The 24,320-nt window shown below is 41.5% G+C and overlaps 1 protein-coding gene across 10 annotated transcripts in view; it reads left to right on the forward strand.

Annotated features, from left to right (window-relative positions):
- The window catches only part of ralgps2 (Ral GEF with PH domain and SH3 binding motif 2), a 556,829-nt gene that overhangs the window by 228,688 nt on the left and 303,821 nt on the right, over window positions 1-24,320 (forward strand). The window contains exon 3 of one of the 10 annotated variants that reach the window (XM_068037886.1): window positions 428-526. The exons of the other annotated variants lie outside the window; for them this stretch is intronic. Coding sequence (XP_067893987.1) covers window positions 518-526 — 9 coding nt within the window. The 5' untranslated portion in view covers window positions 428-517. The remainder of the gene's footprint in view (window positions 1-427; window positions 527-24,320) is intronic. 10 annotated transcript variants of the gene reach the window in all.

Below are 24,320 nucleotides of genomic sequence, written 5' to 3' on the forward strand. Positions count from 1 at the left end.
TCCATTGAAAAGGGAAGGAAAAAGACATGAAAGCAACATGTTCCCTCCCACATGTTTGTTCTCCTACAATAACTTGTTTTAGTTTAGTAATTCATAGAATGAGTGATGCTATCATAGGCTAGACCTCTATGGATCTGCATCTTATCAATAGTACAGTAAGTTTTTTTACATGCTGCATGGAGTCTACTCAAGAATCTTGTGAAGCTCATGTTTCAATTTGTGTTATTACAATAGTTTTAGGTGATTTGGATGAATTTTATGAGGTGTCTCTGACTTAACAGAACTTAACGACCTGTGCAGTGTGTAGAAAATATACAGCTGTACTTGTGTCTTAGGAAGGAAATATTGTGGTTATCTGCAGATGCTAATTTAACTCTTATTTTGTTGAAGATGGATAATTACAGTTCATGACATTCCTTTGTTACAGACAAACAATTTATAAGGTGAAACATTTACAAGAAGGCTCTGATGTTAATTAAGACCAAACTGTGCCTTGATCTGTGCAAGCAATTTTTAAATGCTAATGGTATGTTTAATTAAATAGTGAGTAAAACCAAGGATAACAAGATTGTGATGTTTTAGTATAAAGACTAGTGATCTATGTTGTGTACCCTGAGGAACCTCCCATCAAGTTCCTGAATAATATTGCAGAACCAACTTAAAGAATTTTTATTTAAATAGCATCTTTCATATCCTTAGGATGCCCCAAAGTACATCCTCAAACATTTCCTCTTCCCCTTGCTCCCACCCCCTTCCCTGTACTCCATCTTTTTTCCTTGTCATCAGCTGGCTGTAGAATACACAACTTTGGGAACTTGTTTTTCTGGCATGCAGGCAACATGTAGCTGCCTATAATAAGTATGACTTTGATGCATGTCATTTTAGCATGTTGCAGCACTTTGGTTTGCTACAATCTGTTTTTTGTCTCTCTGTCTTGCCATTAATTTTAATGAGTGATTGTACATGTCTTAAGTGGAGTCTCTCTTGCTGCTTAGCATGCCAATAGTTGAAAAAAAAATCCAAGTTTTCCATTTGTACAGTATTTAGCACAAATGTCATGCACACCTTTAACGTTATCTGTAGCTTCACGACTTTAGGTCCCAAAAGCGATGGTGCAAGTAGCTTTAAACCATATTGGTCTTTTTGATGCAGCTAAGTTTGATTCTGCAAACAGTACAAAAATCATGAATCGCAGCTTTGCTAAGTATTACTTTTATGTTATTTGCTCCTATACAGATATTGCCTTATTGATTGTGAAATTGAGGGAAATTCGTGGATGCAGAATGGCTTTTAAAAAAACTTTTCCCTGATTCCCAAATCTCCATGGCTCTTGCATGGCCACCCTCACTCCTGACGCTCTTGATTCTCCTCCCCTGCCGACCCCCTGACTCTTCCTCCTGCCCTCTGTATGCTTCCCTCACATCTCTTTCCACTGTCCTGCTTTCCTATCCTGCCTCCCTCTCTCTCCATCATCTTCCCATGTCCTTCTGTCACCACTCCCCCATTTCCTGCTGTTACCAAATAGTTACCAATGAAGTAATTACCATAGAGAAAAGAGCCAAAAAAGTCAGTGAGCATTATTTTTAAATATTGCTGTTTGCTATCTTGGTTCCTCAGTAATTTAAGAGTATAGTACTACAAATAAGATACCTAATTTAATTTATATAAACATACTATGCAATTCATAATAAAATTGTGAAACGCTATACAGTTGCTTTTTCTTTCTGAAACCTCTCCATTGTGTTTTGTTTAAAGGCCTTCTCTTTTGGCACCTGAGTTCTGTCAACATTGTTCATTCAGCTTTCCTGAATGAAGAGGCTCAACCTGGCTGCAGAGACATCTCACCAAATGCTTGAGTGTCATTCTGTGTAAACGCTCTTGTGGAATATTACTCCCAGAACAAGATCATAGGATCATAAGAAATAGGAGCAGGAATAGGCTATTTTTCCCACCCCCCCACCCGGAGCCTGCTCTGCCATTCAATAAGATCATGGGTGATCTGATTGTGGCCTTGACCCCACTTTCCTGCCTGCCCCCCATAACCTTTGATTCCCTTGTAGATCAAAAATCTGTCTAACTCAGCTGTCGCGCCCAGTAAAGACATATCATATTCCCACTTTTAAGATACGAACTTTATTGAACTCTTTAAAATTGACTTTACCTTTTTTAAAAAAAAGGTGGATAATGCAGCGAACGATAGCCGCCAAAGGTCAGATGACCTCGCCTGTGTATTCGAACACTCTGTTAAGAACAAAAGGATACATTCCAGGCTAAGAGGTGACAACTACACCCATTTTGAAACCATCAAGAGACATTCCTGAATTGAATGGGTTCTTTTGAAACAATGAAGGTTTGAAGTAGCCACATTATAACAGGATTATACCCATCCAGACATTAATGGATGGCCATGGGTTCCATATCCTGGTCCTTTGTGTGGTCACACCAAGGCAGAAAACCATGTGTCAGGTACCAGAAATGCTAATGATGAATTGTGACTTTAAGAGGTAACCCTTTGGAGAGAGAGAGAGGGAGATCGCAGCAACTTCACATAAAAGCATTCCAGCGAGAGGCTGTGGAAAGAGATCCAGGCAAAACAAGGAAGGAGCCCTGCCACTAATTCGACACTTCAATTTGGTGTAGCAGAGAACTGAAAGTGACTGTCACCTCCAATCTGAAATCTTAAGCAGCAAAAATCTACAACACCTCAACAAGTCTGATGTTTCAATAAGATCACTTCTCATTCTTCTAAACTTCAAGTGTATAGGCCCAACCTGCTGAACCTTTCCTCATAAGACAACCCCTTCATCCCAGTGAGCCTTCTCTGAACTATTTCCAATGCAAATATATCCCACCTTAAGTAAGGAGACCAACACTCTACACAACTCTAGTTGTGGTCTCACCAAAGTCCTGTTCAATTGTAGCAAGAATTCCTTACTTTTATACTCCAACCCCCTTGCAATAAATGCCAACATTCCATTTGCCTTCCTAGTTACTTGCTGTACCTGCATGCTAACTTTTAGTGATTCATGTACAAGGACACCCAGATCGCTCTGTACCACAGCTTTCTGCAGTCTCTCTCCATTTAAATAATAATATGCTTTTCTATTCTTCCCACCAAAGTGGACAACCTCACATTTTTCCACATTATACTCCATCTGCCAAATTTTTGCCCATTCACTTAATTTATCTATATCTCTTTGCAGACACTTTCCTACCTATCTTTGTATTATCCACAAATTTGGCTACAGCACGCTTGGTCCCTCCATCCAAGTCATTAATATAGATCATAAATAGTTGAGGCCCAGCAATGATCCCTGTGTAACTCCACTAGTTCAGTTGGCCAACCTGAAATGCCCCATTTATCTCAACTCTCTGTTTCCTGTTAGTTAGCCAATCCTCTATCCATGCTAATATATTACCTCCAATACCATGAGCTTTTATCTTGTGTAGTAACCTTTTTATGTGGCACCTTACTGAATGTCATTTGGAAATCCAAATGCGCTATATCTACTGGTTCCCCTTTATTCACCCTGCTTGTTCCATTCTCAAAGAACTCTAATAAATTTGTTAAACACGATTTCCCTTTCATAAAAACACCATGTTTTCTCTGCCTGATTGCATTATGATTTTATTTATTTATTTTTATTTAGAGATACAGCACTGAAACAGGCCCTTCGGCCCACCGAGTCTGTGCCGAGCAACAACCACCCATTTATACTAACCCTACAGTAATCCCATATTCCCTACCACCTACCTACACTAGGGGCAATTTATAATGGCCAATTTACCTATCAACCTGCAAGTCTTTGGCTGTGGGAGGAAACCGGAGCACCCGGCGAAAACCCACGCGGTCACAGGGAGAACTTGCAAACTCCGCACAGGCAGTACCCAGAATCGAACCCAGGTCCCTGGAGCTGTGAGGCTGCGGTGCTAACCACTGCGCCACTGTGCCGCATTTTCTAAATGTCTTGCTACTACTTCCTTAATAATGGATTCTAGCATTTTCTCAATGACAGATATTAGGCTAACTGGCCTATAGTTTCCTGCTTTCTGTCTCCCTCATTTCTTGAATTGAGATATTTTGTGGTTTTCTAATTCAGTGAGACCTTTCCAGAATCCAGGGAATTTTGGAAGATTACAGCCAATGCATCCATTATCTCTGCAGCCAGTTATTTTAAGACCCTCGGATGCATGTCATCAGGTCCAGGGGACTTGTCAGCCTTTAGTCCCGTTAGTATTCCAAGTACTTTTTCTATAGTGATAATTGTCTTAAGTTCCTCCCTCCCTTTTGCCTCTTGATTTTCTGCTATTCTTGGAATGCTTTTTGTGTCTTCTACTGTGAAGACAGATACAAATACTTGTCTCTGCCATTTCCTTGTTTCCCATTATTATTTCCCCAGTCTCAACCTCTAAGGGACCACTGCTTACTTTAGCAACACTCCTTTTTGTGTATTTGTAGAAGCTTTTACTGTCTTTTTACTTTTCTTATTAGTTTACTCTCATACTCTAATTTCTCTCTTTCTTTTAGTCATCTTCTGCTGCTTTCTAAAATGTTCCCAATCTTCTAGCCTACCACTAATATTTGCAGCATTTATACACATTTTCTTTCAATTTGATACCATCCTTAACTTCCTTAGTTAGCCATGGATGGTGATGCATCCTTCTCATAGAGTCTTTCTTTCTCAGTAGAATGTATTTGTTGAGAGTTTTAAAATATCTCCTTAAATGTCTGCCACTGCTTCTCTACTGTCTACTTCTTAACTTATGTTCCCAGTCCACTTTAGCCAACTCTGTCTTCATATCCTTGTAATTGCCTTTATTTAAGTTTAAGACACTAGTTTCAGATCCAACTTTCTCACCCTCTCAATTCTATCATGTTATGATCACTGTTGTCTTGGGGAGCCTTTACTATGAGGTCATTTATTAATCCTGACTCATTACACATTACCAGGTCTAAAATAGCCTGCTCCCAGGTTGGTTCCAGAACGTATTGTTCTAAGAAGCTTTCCCTAATACACTGTATGAACTCATCCTCCAGGCTACCTTTGACAATTTGATTATTCCAATCTATATGCAGATTAAAATCACCGACGATTATTGCAGTACCTTTCCTACAAGCCCCCACTATTTCTCGAGTTATACTGTCCTACAGTGTAGCTACTGTTAGGGGGCCGATAAACTACTCTCACTCGTGATTTCTTTCCTTTGCTATTTCTTATCTCCACCCAAACTGATTCTACATTTTGATCTTCTCATTTCTCACTACTGTACTCATCCTTTATCCGGAGCTAACCCACCTCCTTTTCCTTTCTTCCTATCCTTCCAAAGCATCAAATACCCTTGAATATTTAGTTCCCAGTCTTGGTCACCTTGCAACCACGTCTCTGTCATACCTGTCATATCATATACCCGTTTATTTCTATTTATGCTATCAATTCATCCATCTTGTTACGGATGCTGCATGCATTCAGATAAAAAGCTTTCAATTCTGTCTTTTCACCATTTTTCCCTAGTCTGACCTTATTTGCTGGTGCATTCTTATGTTTGTACCCTCTGACCCTGTCACACTGAATATCATTACCTGTATCACCCTGCGCTATTGCTGTGTTCTTTCTCATTAACCCTCTAAATTTTCCCTCACCTGAACTCTCCCTTCCACTATTGAGTTTAGTGCAGTGTAAGGCTACTTACCTTCAGAGTCTAATGAACGACAAAAAAAACACTGTATTTTACAACAAAATTGGGGGAGGCAAGACGCATCTGTTGCCTCAATCTGCTCTAGCTTGCACTTTGCTCAATTGATGCTATGTTGTATTCCTGACTTAACTGCTCTATTTCTCTCCCTCCTCCCCACCTGCTCCCACCCCCACCCCTCACCTGAGTACTCTTCTTGGGTTTGTGTTCCAGACTGCCTTTGAGCAATGCTATGGTAAATTTTATCATCAATAAATAAACATTTTGCGCTTGGCTCAAACTTTACATGTATGATTAGCTTGAACTTCACACTTACTATGCAGCAACCAATTAAAAAAAAGCATTCTTTATGCACTTTACCAGCTCCTACAGTATTCCCATTCATTTTAGAAAAAGGAATTATTAACATCCCTGAAAGCCATAGTCCCACTGTGTCAACACTCTGGTGTTGCAAAGGAATTCTTGAGTATGAATACAAACTTTTTTTAGTACAATAAAGTTAAATATTTTGAACTAATATGGTCAGGGTCACAGATTTACAGTAACCAAAAAAGAGCAATTGCTATCGTATGGATTTCCAGAGATACCAACCCATGCTGTGATTCTTGTCCTTTCCCCCTCCCCCATAACCTTAGTTTTAGTTCATTCTTTCCAACAACACCTGATACTGGAATTCAAAACATTGACGATGGTGTTTAATAATGAGCCATAAAAGCAAGTGTGAACCATACCCCGAGACAGTGATTATTTCTGTATTCCAGTTCCGTCCATCCAGGAGGCTGTTTTGCCCAGATAGTCCTTCTTTGCGCCAAGTTTGAGTGCTGGCAATATTATAGCTATACATAGTCCTGTGCATACTTTCCATTTTGGGTCACTGGATAGTGCTCCAGAGCAGTATCCCTAATCTATTCTATTCCTTCCCTGGCTGCTCAGTAATTTTCATGTTTTGGGGCCTTCTCTTCCCTTCCTCCAACCCTCCTAATCAAAAAAAAAAGTTTATGGAAAAACTAGGGCAATTAAAATAAGTGATTGCACTCCCTAATACTATAGGAAGCTAAAAAAAACTAAGGATTATTTATATTTGTTTGTGTTTGTGTGTATATTTTTGTAAATATGCACCATATATAACATACCTGTGCTTTTGTGTAATTTTTAATTTGTGTTGCTTTGTACACCAAAGTTTTTCTCTGATTTCATAATTTTTGTATTTAACATGATCCTGGAAATTAGGGTCGTGTCATGAGCTTTCATCAGTACAGCGTAGTTTTACTAATTGCCAAGTAATTGGTAGGAATCCAGCTATGCATAAGCAGGTATTTATGTCAATGCTGAGCAATTTAATCTTATTTATTATTTGAAATATTTGGAAATTTTAGTTTTGAAGTAAATCATTTATGTAACTATCACAGTTCAGCTATGCAACACTTGATAGGGGTACCTATATATATTCTGAACGCTTTATTATTGAAAACTAATCCCTTGAGTACTGAGTTAATGCTGCCACAATTCACCAGTGTAACTGAAAGATATTTATATAATTGCTTTAAAGCAATGAAAAAGACTGGAAACTATAACTGGGGTTGAGTTGTGGGGCTGAAGTTTGAGTGTTGCAGACAACGGGCAAGTGTCTGTTGAGGAAAAAAATGTTTGAAATTGGAAGTGAGAAGTACCAATTATTGGAGTGGGGGGAAGAAACAAGAGAAGAAGTGATGAGAGTGGTTATGGAATCTGTATTAGCCAGCAGAATGACAGGAAACTGTAAATGCAATGATTTTGAAATATGGGAGCTGGGAACTAAAAAGTTTTATGATGAATAGTTGTCGGACTAGCCGGACTTAAAATTTCAAAAGAGAAAACTGGAGTAGAAACCAGAGTTCTTCCAGTGGCAATAGAGAACAGAGTTTCTGGAAAAAAAGGCCATGCAGTAATAGGTATGAAAGTTTATATATTTTGGTAGACTGCACATTCCTACCACAAAACAGGTCAATTTCTGAACTTTAGTTGGTATAATGGCAGTACAGTTAGTACACGAGGTTCTTTGTTTTGGTTCAGCTAAGCTCAATTAGTGTGCTCAGAGGGGTGGGGATTTGAACTCCACTTCCCAACATGAGCACAGAGCGTAGGCTGACACTCCAGTGCGGTGCTGAAGGAATACTGCCTATTTGGAGGTGATGTTTGTCAGATCCTAGCTATTTATCGAGGTGGATATTAAAGGTGCCACTATTTGAATTAGACATCTCTGTGACTTGACCAATGTTCCTCCCTAAACAATCCCACCAGAAAAAACTGTGGTTATTTATCTTAATGCCATTTGATGAGAGATTGCTGGTGCAAAATGTCTGTTATATTTGTCGACAGAATCTTCACTGTACTCCATTAGTGTTCATGTTGAGAATTTCAACAACTGCTCAAAAGGGGGGATAAGGGAATTGCTTTCCCACAATGTGTACAGGACTCCTTTCTAACACCATATGCAAGAAGCTCAACAAGGGACGAGATGCTAATTGATCCGGTAATGGGGAATGAACCAGAGCAGGTAAGAGAAGTAAAATTAGGGGCGCCACTGGGCAATAGCGATCATAATAAAATACAGTTCACTATAATAATTGAGACCGACATAAGTATGACAAAGGTCAGGATAATAGATTAGAGAAAAGCAGATTTTGGGGGGCTGAGAACAGAACTCAGGAAGATAAAATGAACAACAATATTGGCAAACAATGATATGGAACAGCAATGGGAAACATTCAACACAGTGTTCAACAGTTCAGGACAAAGATAATCCTCTGAAAAACAAAAACAAACTAAATACTAATGGGACACCATGGATGAATATAGACATAGAGGAAAAACTGAGGGTCAGGAAAGAGGCATATGCCAAGTATATGGACAGCAGAGGAGAGCATGACAAAGGAGAATAAGAGATTAGGAGAGATGTCAAATAAAATTAGGAAGGCAAACAGGAATGATGAAATTAAATTACAGTGGAACCTAATACAACAGGATAAATATTTTACAGACACATAAATAATGTAACGAAAATTGGGATAGGGCCACTAAGGGATGGACAGGATAAAATCATAGGCAGCGATAACAAAATGGCAGAAATGTTAAATAATTACTTTGCTTCACTATTTACCAGGGGACAGATCGGGTGGACATGATTTTAGATTAGAGATACAGCACTGAAACAGGCCCTTCGGCCCACCGACTCCGCGCTGAACATCAACCACCCATTTATACTAATCACATATTCCTACCAAACATCCCCCCCTGTCCCTACACTTCCCTACCACCTACCTATACTAGTGACAATTTATAATGGCCAATTTACCTATCAACCTGCAAGTCTTTTGGCTTGTGGGAGGAAACCGGAGCACCCGGAGAAAACCCACGCAAACACAGGGAGAACTTGCAAACTCCACACAGGCAGCACCCGGAATCGAACCCGGGTCCCTGGAGCTGTGAGGCTGCGGTGCTAACCACTGCGCCACTGTGCCGCCCTAATGACATCAGAAGATGACATTAGAAATGATAGAACTGCATTTAAAACTAAAGAGATGAAATATTAAATAAACAAAGGGGTTAAAGCCCCTGATGTGGACGGAATGCATCTGTGTATTTTAAAAGAAGCTAGAGAAGAGATAGCAGAAGCACATATTCCATAATTTATTAGAGAAAGGTGCAGTGCCAGAGGACTGGCAGATAGCTAATGTTATACCTATATTTACGAAAACATATAGAACATGTCCAGGAAGCTGAAATATAAACATAAAATGCTGGAAATATTCAGCAGGTCTGATAGCATCTGTGGAGAGAGAAACAGAGTTAACATTTCGAGTCGGATATGACCCTTCAGATTTCCACCTTCCACAGTATTTTGCTTTTATGACCAGGGAGCTATTGACTAGTCAGCTTAACATCGGTGATCAGAAAAATAATGCAATCCCTGCTGAAGGAGAAAATAGAAAAACATCTAGAAAGCAAAAATATAACAATGAATAGTCAGCATGGATTTCAAAAGGGAGAATCTTGCTTGACTAATCTCATTGCATTCTTTGAAAAGTTAAAGTAGATAAGGATTATGCTGTAGATGGAATTTAGCTGGATTTCTAAAAGGCCTTTGAAAAGTTACAACACATAATAGATGAATGCATGAGATCAGAGCATGTGGAGTCAAGGGTCAGGTAGCAGAATGCTGCCTTTCAGGCAGAAAGCAAGAGTAGGAAAGTGGGGTCCCACAAGGATCAGTGCTGGGACCACGGTTAACAATTTCCATTAAGGATTTAGTCTTTGGAATCCAAAACACAATTTCTAAATTTGCAGATGACACCATACTATGATTGTCAATTGCCTTCATCGGCCGAGGTATTGAGTACAAGAGTTGGGACGTCATGTTACAGTTGTACATAATGTTGGTTAGGCCGCATTTGGAGTACTGTGTGCAGTTCTGGTCGTCGCACTACAGGAAAGATGTGATTAAGCTAGAGAGGGTACAGAAAAGATCAACAAGGATGTTGCCTGGTTTGGAGGGCTCGAGTTATAAAGAGAGATTGGATAGGCTGGGTCTGTTTTCCCTGGAGTGAAGGAGGCTGAGAGGGGACATGATAGAGGTATATAAAATTATGAGAGGCATCGATAGGGTAGATAGCCAGAGTCTGTTTCCCATGGTAGGGGTGACTAAAACTAGAGGGCATAGATTTAAGGTGAGAGGGAGGAGGTTTAAAGGGGATCAAAGGGGTAATGTTTTCACACAAAGAATAGTGGGTATCTGGAATGAGCTGCCTGAGGAGGCGGTGGAGGCAGGAACAGTAGCAACGTTTAAGAGGCATCTGGACAGCTACTTGAATGAATAAGGCATAGAGGGTCTGGAATTAATGCAGGCAGGTGGGATTAATATAGATAGGCATTATGGTCGGCATGGACGCGGTGGGCCTAAGGGCCTGTTTCTATGCTGTACAACTCTATGACTGAGGAGGACTTCAGCAAATGAAATGAAGATGTTAATAAACTTGCAGAATGGGCATATAATTGGCAAATTAATTTTGTCCCTGAAAATTGTGAGGTATTACATTTTGGTAAGAAAGTTAAGGAAGTCGAATTTGATATGGAAAATAAGAATCGATATAGAATTATAGAGATGTATGGCTCAGAAGGAGGCCATTTAACCCATTGTTTCTGTGCTGGCCAAAAAGAGCTATCCAACCTGATCGCATTTTCCATCTCTTGGTCCACGACCTGTCTAGGTTACGGGACTTCAGGTGCAAATCCAAATACTTTTTAATTGTGTTGAGGGTTTCTGCCTGTACCACTTTTCAGGCAGTGAGTTCCAGACCCCACCACCCTCTGGATGAAAAAATTTTCCTCCCCTCTAATTTTTCTACCAAATACTTCAAATCTATGCCCTCTGGTTATTGGCCCCTTCTGCTAGAAAATAGGTAATAGTCATAGAAAGTCTTAGTTATTTGCGGCATAGAAGGAAGCCATTTGGCCCATTAAGTCCATGCCAGCTCGACACGGAGCAATCCAGTCAGTCCCACTCCCCCGCTCAGTCCCTGTAGCCCTGCAAGTTTATTTCCTTTAAGTGCCCATCAAATTTTCTTTTGAAACAATTGATTGTTTCTGCTTCTACCATTCCCTGTAAAGGTCCTACCTATCCACTCTAAGCCTCTCATAATTTTATGCACCTCAATTAAAATCTTCCCTTAGCCTCCTTTATTCCAAAGAAAACATCCCCATCCTCATTGCTAAAATTCTTCAGTCCTGGCAACATCCACGTAAATCTCCTCTGTACCCTGTCTAGTGCAATCACATCCTTCATGTATTGTGATAAACTATACGCAGTACTCCAGCTCTGTCTTAACTAGTCTTTTATACAATTTTAACATAACTCTATTCCATGCCTTGGCTAATTAAGAAAATTATCCCGTATGCCTTCTTAACCAGTTTACCTACCTGTGCTGCTACCTTCAGGGATCTATGGGCATGCACTTCAAGGTCCTTCTGTTCCTCTACAGCTCTCAGTTACCTACCATTTATTATTTATTCCCGCCTTGCTTTCCCTCCTCAAATGCATTATCTCTCATTTCTCTGGATTGTATTCCATTTGCCATTTTTCTGCCCGCCTGACCAGTCTTGCTGTGCCCTATAGCTTTCTTCCCCACTATCAACCACGTAGCCAATTTTTGTAGCCTCTGCAAACTACTTAATCATGCCCACTAAATTTAAATCTAAGTGGTTGATATATGTCACGAAAAGCAACCTAGTACAAAGCTCTGCGGAACCCCACTGGAAACAGTCTTCCAGTCACAAAAACGCCCTTCGACCATTACCCTTTGCTTCCTACCACTGAGCCGATATCTGGATCCGACATGCCACTTTCCCTTGGACCCCATGGACTTCCACTTTTCTGACCAGTCTGCCATGTGGGACCTCAAAATCGATGTAGACTACATCAAACACACTACCCTGATCATCCGTCCTTGTTACAGTCTCAAGAAATTCAGTCAGGTTAATCAGACATGACCCTCCCTTAACAAATTCACGCTGACTGTCTTTGATTAATCTGTGCCTTTCTAAATGATGACTGTCCTTCAATTTTTAAAAATAATTTGGCCACCACCAAGGTTAGGCTGACTGACCTGTAGTTACTGGGTCTATTCCTTTCTGCCTTTTTAAACCACTGTATAATATTAGCAATTTTCCTGTCCTCTGGCACCATGCCTTATAGCCGGAGAGGATTGAAAAATGATGGTCAGATCCTCTGCTATTCTCTCTTTTGCTTCTCCTAACTTTCTGGAACACATGTCATTGGGACTGGTGATTTATCTACTTTCAATGATGCTAAACCTCTTAATATTTACTCTATCACTGTGTTTATCCAATATTTCACACTTCTCCTCAACTACAATGTCTGCAATGTCCCCCTCTTTTGTGCGGACAAATGCAAAGTATTCATTAAGATCCATGCCCACATCTTCTGTCTCCACAAACAAGGTGACCTATTTAGTCTTTAATATGCCCTATTCTTTCCTTAGTTATCCTCTTGCTCAGTATATGTTTATAAAGTATCTTTGGGTTTTCCTTGATTTTACTTGGCAATATTTTTTCATAGCCTCTCTTTGCTTTCCTAATTTCCTTGTTAACTACACCCCTGTACTTTCTATACTTCTCTAGGCTTTCTGCAATATTAAGCTCTCAGTATCTGACATCAGTTTCTCTTTTTTGCCTTATCCTAAGCTGCATGCTCCTTGACTTCTAGGGGCCTCTAGTTTTGGGAGTCTCACCCTTCTTCTTTGTGGGAACATATTTGCTCTGAACACTCTTAATCTCCTTTTTGAATGTCTCCCACTGCTCTTATACTGATTTATCTTCAAGTAGCCCTTTCCAGTCAACCTTTGCTAAAATACACCTCAGCTTAGTAAAATTCTTCAATTTGAGTACTTTTATTCTTGATCTATCTTTGTCCTTTCACATAACTACACTAAATCTAACTATTATCATCACGACCATCAAAATTCTCTCTCACTGGTACCCCTTCCACCTGCCCAGCTTCATTTTTTGAAACTAAATGCACAACTGCCCCTTCTCTTATTGGTCTTGCTATTGTAATAATTTAAATCTTTCCAATTTGTTGATAACAATACTTCATCAAACAAGGTCGACTGCAATCAAGATGGTGGGTATGTTGAGTTTAATCAGAGTTTAAGATGGGGTATAACACACCAGTTATACAGCAAAAACTACATAACAAGTAGGTCCAGGTGGGACAGGACAGCTAGTGTGCGTGAACAGCTCTTTCTTCTTCACTTCTCAGTGCCCCAGGTCTTCTCAATTTCTCAAACCACTCAAGTGTGTTGGACCAGAGTCCTCCCTGAGAGTTCTACTGCACCGCCTAACTGCACAGAGATCTCCCAAAGTCTGTTTATATTCGCTTTTCAGGGGTGGACCTGGATGCATTATCTAAGCTATAAAGATTTACTTAATACGAAATACCCCATAAGATGTTGAGTTCTTTGTCTTAACCATCGAGTGAAAGCTCACCTGTAATGTTATCCACCTGCTATTAACTTCTTGAGCTCCGCACATACCTTCTGTCATTGACTAATCAGGCCTTTACATCATCCTTTCCTTATCTTGCCTCAAGCTGTTTTCCCTGATCAGTTCCATCCTCCCCAGAAACATTACAACTCTGACCATCAGACCGTCTCAGAAGTTTCATTATCTGTATCTGACCTATTACCATTCATTTATGCCCAAAGCTGTTCATAAGGCCTGTTAACGAACTGTTCATAATGGCCATTCAGTCCAGCTGTCCTTATTTCTTATCAGACTGTTGAACCATAGTGATTCACTAAAGTCTGTTCCTACATACCAATAACTTCTACATTGCAGCAGGCATCTTAATTCAGCAAGGTTAAATGAAAAGCCTAATATAGCTTTTTAGTAAGGTTGTCTATTTGTGCATTTATCCAGCTATAGCACCTGTTCGGGCTGACTATCATTACCTAAGAATAATCATTCCACTAGCTTTGTTTCCAGTAAAATGAAACTTAGAGCATTAACCTATTCGTTTACCTATTTCAAGCTGATGGTATATATTCTAACCATATTTCTAATTTCTAACACTTCCAACAGGCAAAAAAGTTCTCTTGAAAACATTTTAAAATTTCTGCACCCTTTATAACTTTTACACTGGTTTTATCCCAGTTAATATTAGGATTGTTGAAATACCCTACTAGAGCTGCCCTGATGTTCTTGCACTTCTCAGAAATTTGCCGGTATATTTGTTGTTCTACCTCCCTACGATTGATTGGAGGTCTAAATTACACTTCCAGCAGTGTGATTGCCCCTTTTTTGTTCTTCAGTTCATCTCGTATTGCCTCATTTGATGCTCCTTTTAGCATATCAATCCTCCTCACAGCTGTGATTTGTTTCATGAAACAAGATAGAGGTCTTTAAAATTCTGAAAGGTTTGATACAGTAGACACAAAGAGAGTGTTTCCACTCGTGGAGGAGAGCAAAAATAGTGTCCATCAATATCAGATAGTCACCAAGAAGTCAAATAGGGAATTGAGAAGCAACCTCTTTACCCGGAGAGTGATGAGAATCAGGATAACCCTCTATTCCCCCTCTATTCCCTTCTTCCTCATATGTAGATCTAGCCTTCCCTTAAATGCATCTTAGTATTTACCTCAACCACTCCCTGGGATAGCAAGTTTCACATTCTCATCAAAATAAAAGCAAAATAGTGCAGATGCTGGAAATCTGAAATAAAAACAGAAAGTGCTGAAAATACACAGCCTGTCTGGCAGCATCTGATGAAAGGTCTCAGATTTGAAATGTTTACTCTGTTTCTCTCTCCACAAATGCTGCCAGATCTGAACATCTAAATTTAGCTTTCAGTAGGAACATGCACCTTGGGTCTGGATGAAGCCACTGTTTCATTTCCTGCTTGCAGAGGAATAGACAGATGGAGTATCCATTTTGATCTTCAGTGTGCAGATGTGTGTTTTATTTTTAAAATTGCACTCCATGATATTTAGTTGATGCCCCATCACAGCTGGCATCTGCCCTCCGTTGATTTTTCTTGTCAGAACTGCTGCCAGTTTTGCGCCAATGAAAACCAGTTTTTCACAAGTATAAAATTATGTCCTCAGTATTGTTTCATGGAATCATAGAATAGTACAGCATGGAAGAAGGCCATTTGGCCCATCACATCTGTGCTGGCTCTTTCGAAGAGCAATCCAATTAGCCTCTCTGCCCTGCTCTTTCCCCATATCCCTGAAATTTTTTCTCCTTCACGTATTTATCCAATTCACTTTTCAAAGCTTCTATTTAATTTGCATCCACCACTCTATCGAGCATTGCATTCCAAATCCTAACTATTGCATAAAAAGTTTTTCCTCATGTCACCGCGGGTTCTTTTGCCAATCATAAATCTGCGCCCTCTCCTTATTGATCCTTCAACCACTGCAAACCATTTTTCTTTACAAATCCTTAATGATTTTAAACACCTCTTTTAAATCTCCACTTCGCCTTCTCTGCTCCTAGGAGAACAACCCCAGCTTCTGTCATCTGCCCACATAACTGTAATCCCTCATCCTGGAATCATTTTAGTAAACCTCTCTTGTACCTGCTTCAAAGCCTTCCTTCCTAAAATGTGGTGCTCACAGTTAGACTCTACTGCAGCTGGGACTGAGCTAGTTTCAAGGAGTATAGGCTGAAAATGTAAGAGGAGCCTGAAATGTAATTGCTGTCAGCTGAGAATCAGCAACTTCCATTCTTTCTTCTTTTGAGAAGTAATGTTTGTTCCAGTTTGGATCATGGCTTAACACTGGAATGTGTTGTTTTATCCCGTTCCATTCCTTCCAGATGCTCTCTTTTCTTAAACTTTGGAATCTCTTGGTTGTGAGTAATTTTTAAAAAAAAGTTTCTAGAAGTAGAGTGGTTGATCTAGAGAGATATATTGGATACTAAAAAGTACAATTTATTTTATTTTTTTTAGTTTAGTTTTTAGAGATATAGCACTGAAACAGACCCTTCGGCCCACCGAGCCTGTGCCGACCATCAACCACCCATTTATACTAATGCTACACTAATCCCATATTCCTACCACATCCCCACCTGTCCCTATATTTCCCTACCACCTACCTACACTAGGGGCAATTGCTAATGGCCAATTTACCTATCAACCTGCAAGTCTTTGGCATGTGGGAGGAAACCGGAGCACCCGGAGGAATCCCACGCAAACACAGGGAGAACTTGCAAACTCCACATAGGCAGTACCCAGAATTGAACCTGGGTCACTGGAGCTGTGAGGCTGCGGTGCTAACCACTGCGCCACTGTGCCACCCTTATTTTATTTTATTGTCTTCCACGCACAGCTGAACATATTGTGCAGTTTCCTGAAGTACCAGCTGGCTGAATTCCAGAAAGTATATATTTTCAAAAAAATTAGTAATGAAACAAGACAGTTAGCCCCACAAAGCTCATTTGGCTTGCAGATTACCATACTGTCTGCATTTTGAACAATGCCAATATTTTGTCACTGTTGCCTTGCTTCTTTCCCAGCAACTGTTATTAAATTTACTTCACGCTAATTGATGTTTATGTCTCCAATTTACTTTCTTGACATACTTTAAAGTAATACATTTGGTTTACCGTATATATATATATGTATACACACCTTATCCCCTGTGTAATCACTTTTCTAGATTGCAGAAGCAACTTTGAATAATGGTCAGGAAAAGGAGATAGACTACACATAAACGGAATAAAAGGGGCATTATCCTTCATTGGTGACCAGTTAGTTACAAGTGGTATACCAGACACATGGGTACTGGGTCCCAGCTTTTCCCTATGCCGAGCTAATTTTGCTGGCTGGAGATAAATGAAAAGAGTGCAAATTGCAACTCTTTAAAAGAATTTGCAGAATGACCTTTACCTCTAGAAAGAGAATTCGGGGCAAAGGCATATAATCATAAAACTTGAGTTGAGTCTGTTAAAAACAAATCCAGAAAAATATTCTTAATACATGAGAATTTGGTGCGCATTACCACAGAAGGCTATAGATGCAAAAACAATTAACATGATTAAAAGGGAGATGGATACTTAAGGGTGACCTTGCATCAGTTGGTAATACTCTTGCTTCTAAGTCAGAAGGTTATGATTTCAAGCAGTGCTGTATGGCAGGTGCTGAGACTTTGTTGGAGGGTTAGAGATAGCAGAGTTTGGTTAAAGAGTTCTGTTTTGAGCAGGGTTTCAATGATAGCCAAGAAGTTAGAGGCAGAAAGATTTAGGAGGGTGTTCTGAAGAATAGGGCAAAGGCAGCTAAGTGCAGGGGAGGATACAGAGCTAATATCAGAGCACTGGAGGCTATGGGAGGGAATGGAAAACTGGAAAAGGTTGCAGAGGTGAGGCTGTGGAGTGATTGGTTGATGAGGATTTATGTTAGGGAGGGAGTTCCAGGATTTTGATCCAGTAAGGATGAAGGAACACAGGAATTAGGAGAAGGAGTAGGCTATTCGGCCCTTCGAGCCTGTTCTGCCATTCAATAAGATCATGGTTGATCTAATTGTGGCCTCAAGTCCACTTTCCTTTCTTCCCCCTCCATAACCCTTGACTCTCTTGCTGATCAAAAATCAATCTACTCAGCCTTGAATATATTCAATGACCTGGACTCCACTGCTCTCTGGGGAAGAGAATTTCACAGATTAACGACCCTCTGAGACAAAACATTTATCTTCATCTTCGTCCTAAGTGGGAGACACCTAATTTTTAAACTGTGTCCCCTAGTTCTAGACTTCCCCACAAGAGGAAACATCCTCTCAGCATCCACCCTGTCAAGTCCTCTCAGGATCCTACATGTTTCAATAAGATCATCTCTCATTCTTCTAAACTTCAATGCGTATAGGCCCAGCCTGCTCAACCTTTCTACAGAAGGTAACCCTTTCATCCCAAGGAATGGCAAAATAGTTCTAAGTCAGGATGGTGTGTGACTTTGAAGGGATCTTGCAGTGGTGGTGTTCCCATGCGTCTTCTGCCCTTGCCCTTCTAGGTGGTAGAGTTCAAGGATTTGGGATGTGCTGTTGGAGAATCCGTTGGCGAGTTGCTGCGTTGCATCTCGTAGATGGTACATACTGTAGCCACATTGCACTGTTGGCGGAAGGAGTGAATGTTGAAAGTAGTGTACAGGGTGCCAATCAAGCGGACTGCTTAGTCCTGGATTATGTTGAGCTTCTTGAATGATGTTGGAGCTGCACTCATCCAGGCAAGTGAAGAGTATTCCATCATGCCCCGGACTTGCGCCTTGTAGATAGTGGAAAGGCTTTGGGGAGTCAGGAGGTGAGTCACTTGCCACAGAATAATAACAACACCAACTTGTATTTGTTTAGTACCTTTAACATAATAAAATGTCCCAAGACACTTCACAGGAGTGTTATAAAGCAGGATTTGACACCAAGCCACATGAGACGATATTAGGGCAGATAGACAAAAACCAGGTCAGAGGTATGTTTTAAGGAGTTCCTAAAGAAGGAAAGAGTTAGAGAGCTGAAAGGATTCAGGGAGGGAATTCTAGAGTTTGGGGCTTCTGCAGCTTAAGCCACTGGCACCAATAGTGGAGCAATTGAAAGCAGGGATACTCTAAAGGCAGAATTAGGTGACAGCAGATTTTGCTGAGGGTTGTGGGGCCAGAAGAGATTATAGAGATAGGGCAGAGCAAGGCCAAGGAGGGGCTTGAAAACAACTGCGAGAATTTTAAAATCAAGCCATTGCTTGACTGGGAGCCAGTGTAGGCCAGCGAGCACAGGGGTAAGGGACAAACAGGACTGGGCGCGACTAAGGACACGAGCAGCAGAGTTTTGGATGAAGTCAAGTTTTTGGAGGCTGGCCAGGAGTGTGTTGGAGTAGTTAAGTCTAGAGGTAACAAAGGCATGGATGATGGTTTCAACATCAGATGAGCTGAGGGGCAGAATCAGGCAATGTTATGGAGGTGGAAATAGTTGATCTTAGGGATCTCAACTTCTGATCTGCTCTTGAGGCTACAGTAGTAATGTGGCTTGTCCAGTTAAGTTTCTGGTCAATGGTGACCCCCAGCTTGTTGATAGTGGGGGGTTTGATGATGGTAATGGCATTGAATATCATGGCTAGACTCCCTTGTTGAAGGTAATCATTGCCTGGCAATTGTGCACTGTGAATGTTATTTGCCACTCATCAGTCCAAGTCTGAATGTTGTCCAGGTTTTGCTGCATGCAGGCACAGACAGCTTCAATATGTGAGGAGTTGCAAATGGAACTGAACACTTTGCAGTCCTCAGTGAACAGCCCCATTTCTGACATCATGATGGAGGGAACATCATTGATGAAGCGGGTGATAATGGTTGGTCCTTTGGACACTGCCCCCCACAACCATCTTACTTTCTGCTAGATATGACATGAGTCAGTGGAGTGTTTTCCCCCCCGCTTCCCATTGACTTCAATTTTACTGGAACTGCTTGATGTTCCACTCGGTCAAATGCTGCCTTGATGTAAAGGACAGTCACTCTCACCTCACCACTGGAATTCACTTTTTTTGCCCATGTTTGGAGCAAAGCTATAATGAGGTCTGGAACTGAGTGGGCCTGGCGGACCCCAAACTGAGCGTCAGTGAGCAGGTTATTGGTGAATAAATGCTACATGATAGCACCGTCAACATCCTCTTCCATTACTTTGCTGGTGATTGAGAGTGGGCTGATCGGACGGTAATTGGCCGGATTGGATTTGTCCTGCTTTTTGTGGACAGGGCATACTTGGGCAGTTTTCCAGTTTGTTAGTTAGATGCCTGTGTTGTAGTTGTACTGAAGCAACTTGGCGAGAGATGTGGCTAATTCTGCAGCACAGGCCTTCTGCGGTATAGCCAGGATCTTGTTGGGGGCCCACAGCTTTTGCTGTATCTAGTGTGCTCAACTGTTTCTTGATATTTTTTTTGAGTGAATCAAATTGGCTGAATTCTGGCTTCTGTGATGGTGAGGACCTCAGGAGTAAGCTGAGATGGATCTTCCACTTGAAACTTCTGGCTGAAGATGGTTGGAAACGCTTAAGTCTTGTCTTTTGCAGTCAGATGCTGGACTCTGCCATTATTGAGGATGGGGATGTGTGTGGAACCTCCTCCCCCCGTTAGTTATTAAACTGTCCACCACCGTTTATGACTGGATGTGGCAGTATTATTTGATCCGTTGGTTGTGGGATGGCTTAACCTTGCCTATAGCATGCTGCTTCTGCTATTTAGCACGCATGTGGATTTGTGTTGTAGCTTCACCAGGTTGGCACCTCATTTTTAGGTAAGCCTGGCGCTGCTGCTAGTATGCTGTTGTAAATTTCTTCTGTTGGTGGATAAGAAGCCACTCTAGGTCAGGCAGTGGCTGATGGACAAGCAGTGGTTGATGGACAAGCAGGGCTTAGGGCAGGGGGTTAAAGGGCTGAGAGTTTTGGATGATTTGAATTTGTGTAGGGTGGAGATTGCGAAGCCAATAAGGAAAGCATTGGAGGAGTCCAGTATAAAGGTGACAGCGAGCGTGAGATAGAGGTACAAATATGTAAACAGATTATGGAAAGCTGTAGGAGCAACAGGGTGGTGGTGATAGGAGATTTTAATTTTCCCAACATTGACTGGGATTCACTTAATGTTAGAGGTCTAGATGGAGCAGAATTTGTAAGGAGCATCCAGGAGGGTTTTCTAGAGCAGTATGTAAATAGTCCAACTCGGGAAGGGGCCATACTGGACCTGGTGTTGGGAAATGAGCCGGGCCAGGTGGTTGACGTTTCAGTAGGGGACTATTTTGGGAATAGTGATCACAATTCCATAAGTTTTAGAATACTCATGGACAAAGACGAGAGTGGTCCTAAAGGAAGAGTGCTAAATTGGGGGAAGGCCAACTATACCAAAATTCGGCAGGAGCTGGGGAATGTAGATTGGGAGCAGCTGTTTGAAGGTAAATCCACTTTTGATATGTGGGAGGCTTTTAAAGAGAGGTTGATTAGCATGCAGGAGAGACATGTTCCTGTGAAAATGAGGGATAGAAATGGCAAGATTAGGGAACCATGGATGACAGGTGAAATTGTGAGACTAGCTAAGAGGAAAAAGGAAGCACACATAAGGTCTAGGCGGCTGAAGAAAGACGAAGCTTTGAAAGAATATCGGGATTGTAGGCGCAATCTGAAACGAGGAATTAAGAGGGCTAAAAGGGGTCATGAAATATCTTTAGCAAACAGGGTTAAGGAAAATCCCAAAGCCTTTTATTCATATATAAGGAGCAAGAGGGTAACCAGAGAAAGGATTGGCCCACTCAAGGACAAAGGAGGAAAGTTATGCGTGGAGTCAGAGAAAATGGGTGAGATTCTAAACGAGTACTTTGCATCGGTATTCACCGAGGAGAGGGACATGACGGATGTTGAGGTTAGGGACAGATGTTTGATTACTCTAGGTCAAGTCGGCATAAGGAGGGAGGAAGTGTTGGGTATTCTAAAAGGCATTAAGGTGGACAAGTCCCCAGGTCTGGATGGGATCTATCCCAGGTTACTGTGGGAAGCGAGAGAGGAAATAGTTGGGGCCTTAACAGATATCTTTGCAACATCCTTAAACACGGGTGAGGTCCCGGAGGACTGGAAAATTGCTAATGTTGTCCCCTTGTTTAAGAAGGGTAGCAGGGAAAACCCAGCTAATTATAGACCGGTGAGCCTGACGTCGAGCACTTTGGCGATAGTGATCACAATTCGGTTAGGTTTACCTTAGCGATGGGCAGGGACAGGTATATACCGCAGGGCAAGAATTATAGCTGGGGGAAAGGAAATTATGACGCGATTAGGCAAGATTTAGGATGTGTAGGATGGGGAAGGAAACTGCAGGGGATGGGCACAAACGAAATGTGGAGCTTATTCAAGGAGCAGCTAATGCGTGTCCTTGATAAGTATGTACCTGTCAGGCAGGGAGGAAGTTGTCGAGCGAGGGAGCCGTGGTTTACTCAAGAAGTTGAAGCGCTTGTCAAGAGGAAGAGGGCGGCTTATGTTAGGATGAGACGTGAAGGCTCAGTTAGGGCGCTTGAGAGTTACAAGCTAGCCAGGAAGGATCTAAAGGGAGGGCTAAGAAGAGCAAGGAGAGGACACGAGAAGTCATTGGTGGATAGGATCAAAGAAAACCCTAAGGCTTTCTATAGGTATATCAGGAATAAACGAATGATAAGAGTTAGAACAGGGCCAATCAAGGATAGTAGTGGGAAGTTGTGTGCGGAATCAGAGGAGATAGGGGAAGCGTTAAATGAATATTTTTCGTCAGTATTTACAGTAGAGAAAGAAAATGTTGCCGAGGAGATTACTGAGATACAGCCTACTAGACTAGATGGGATTGAGATTCACAAGGAGGAGGTGTTAGCAATTTTGGAAAGAGTGAAAATAGATAAGTCCCCTGGGCCAGATAGGATTTATCCTAGGATTCTCTGGGAAGCCAGGGAGGAGATTGCAGAGCCGTTGTTGTTGATCTTTAAGTCGTCATTGTCGACAGGAGTAGTGCCGGAGGACTGGAGGATAGCAAATGTTGTCCCCTTGTTCAAGAAGGGGAGTAGAGACAGCCCTGGTAATTATAGACCTGTGAGCCTTACTTCGGTTGTGGGTAAAATGTTGGAAAAGGTTATAAGAGACAGGATTTATAATCATCTTGAAAAGAATAAGTTCATTTGCGATAGTCAGCACGGTTTTGTGAAAGGTAGGTCGTGCCTCACAAACCTTATTGAGTTTTTCGAGAAGGTGACCAAACAGGTGGATGAGGGTAAAGCCGTGGATGTGGTGTTTATGGATTTCAGTAAGGCGTTTGATAAGGTTCCCCACGGTAGGCTATTGCAGAAAATACGCAAGTATGGGGTTGAAGGTGATTTAGAGCTTTGGATCAGAAATTGGCTAGCTGAAAGAAGACAGAGGGTGGTGGTTGATGGCAAATGTTCATCCTGGAGTTTAGTTACTAGTGGTGTACCGCAAGGTTCTGTTTTGGGGCCACTGCTGTTTGTCATTTTTATAAACGACCTGGATGAGGGTGTAGAAGGGTGGGTTAGTAAATTTGCGGATGACACGAAGGTCGGTGGAGTTGTGGATAGTGTCGAAGGGTGTTGTAGGGTACAGAGGGACATAGATAGGCTGCAGAGCTGGGCTGAGAGATGGCAAATGGAGTTTAATGCGGAGAAGTGTGAGGTGATTCACTTTGGAAGGAGTAACAGCAATGCAGAGTACTGGGCTAATGGGAAGATTCTTGGTAGTGTAGATGAGCAGAGAGATCTTGGTATCCAGGTACATAAATCCCTGAAAGTTGCTACCCAGGTTAATAGGGCTGTTAAGAAGGCATATGGTGTGTTAGCCTTTATTAGTAGGGGGATCGAGTTTCAGAGCCACGGGGTCATGATGCAGCTGTACAAAACTCTGGTGAGGCCGCACCTGGAGTATTGCGTGCAGTTCTGGTCACCGCATTATAGGAAGGATGTCGAAGCTTTGGAAAGGGTGCAGAGGAGATTTACTAGGATGTTGCCTGGTATGGAAGGAAGGTCTTACGAGGAAAGGCTGAGGGACTTGGGGTTGTTTTCGTTAGAGAGAAGGAGGAGGAGAGGTGACTTAATAGAGACATACAAGATAATCAGAGGGTTAGATAGGGTGGATAGTGAGAGTCTTTTTCCTCGGATGAGGATGGCAAACACGAGGGGACATAGCTTTAAGTTGAGGGGTGAAAGATATAGGACAGATGTCAGAGGTAGTTTCTTTACGCAGAGAGTAGTAGGGGCGTGGAACGCCCTGCCTGCAACAGTAGTAGACTCGCCAACTTTAAGGGCATTTAAGTGGTCATTGGATAGACATATGGATGTAAATGGAATAGTGTAGGTCAGATGATCGGCGCAACATCGAGGGCCGAAGGGCCTGTACTGCGCTGTAATATTCTAATTCTAATTCAGTGGTAGGGAAGCTGCTGGAGAAGATACTGAGGGATAGGATCTATTCCCATCTGGAAGAAAATGGGCTTCTCAGTGATAGGCAACATGTGCAGGGAAGGTCATGTCTTACCAACTTAATAGAATTCTTTGAGGAAGTGACAAAGTTGATTGATGAGGGAAG

Source organism: Heterodontus francisci, chromosome 8 (genome assembly GCF_036365525.1).
Source record: "Heterodontus francisci isolate sHetFra1 chromosome 8, sHetFra1.hap1, whole genome shotgun sequence".
Classification (NCBI taxonomy): Eukaryota; Metazoa; Chordata; class Chondrichthyes; order Heterodontiformes; family Heterodontidae; genus Heterodontus; species Heterodontus francisci.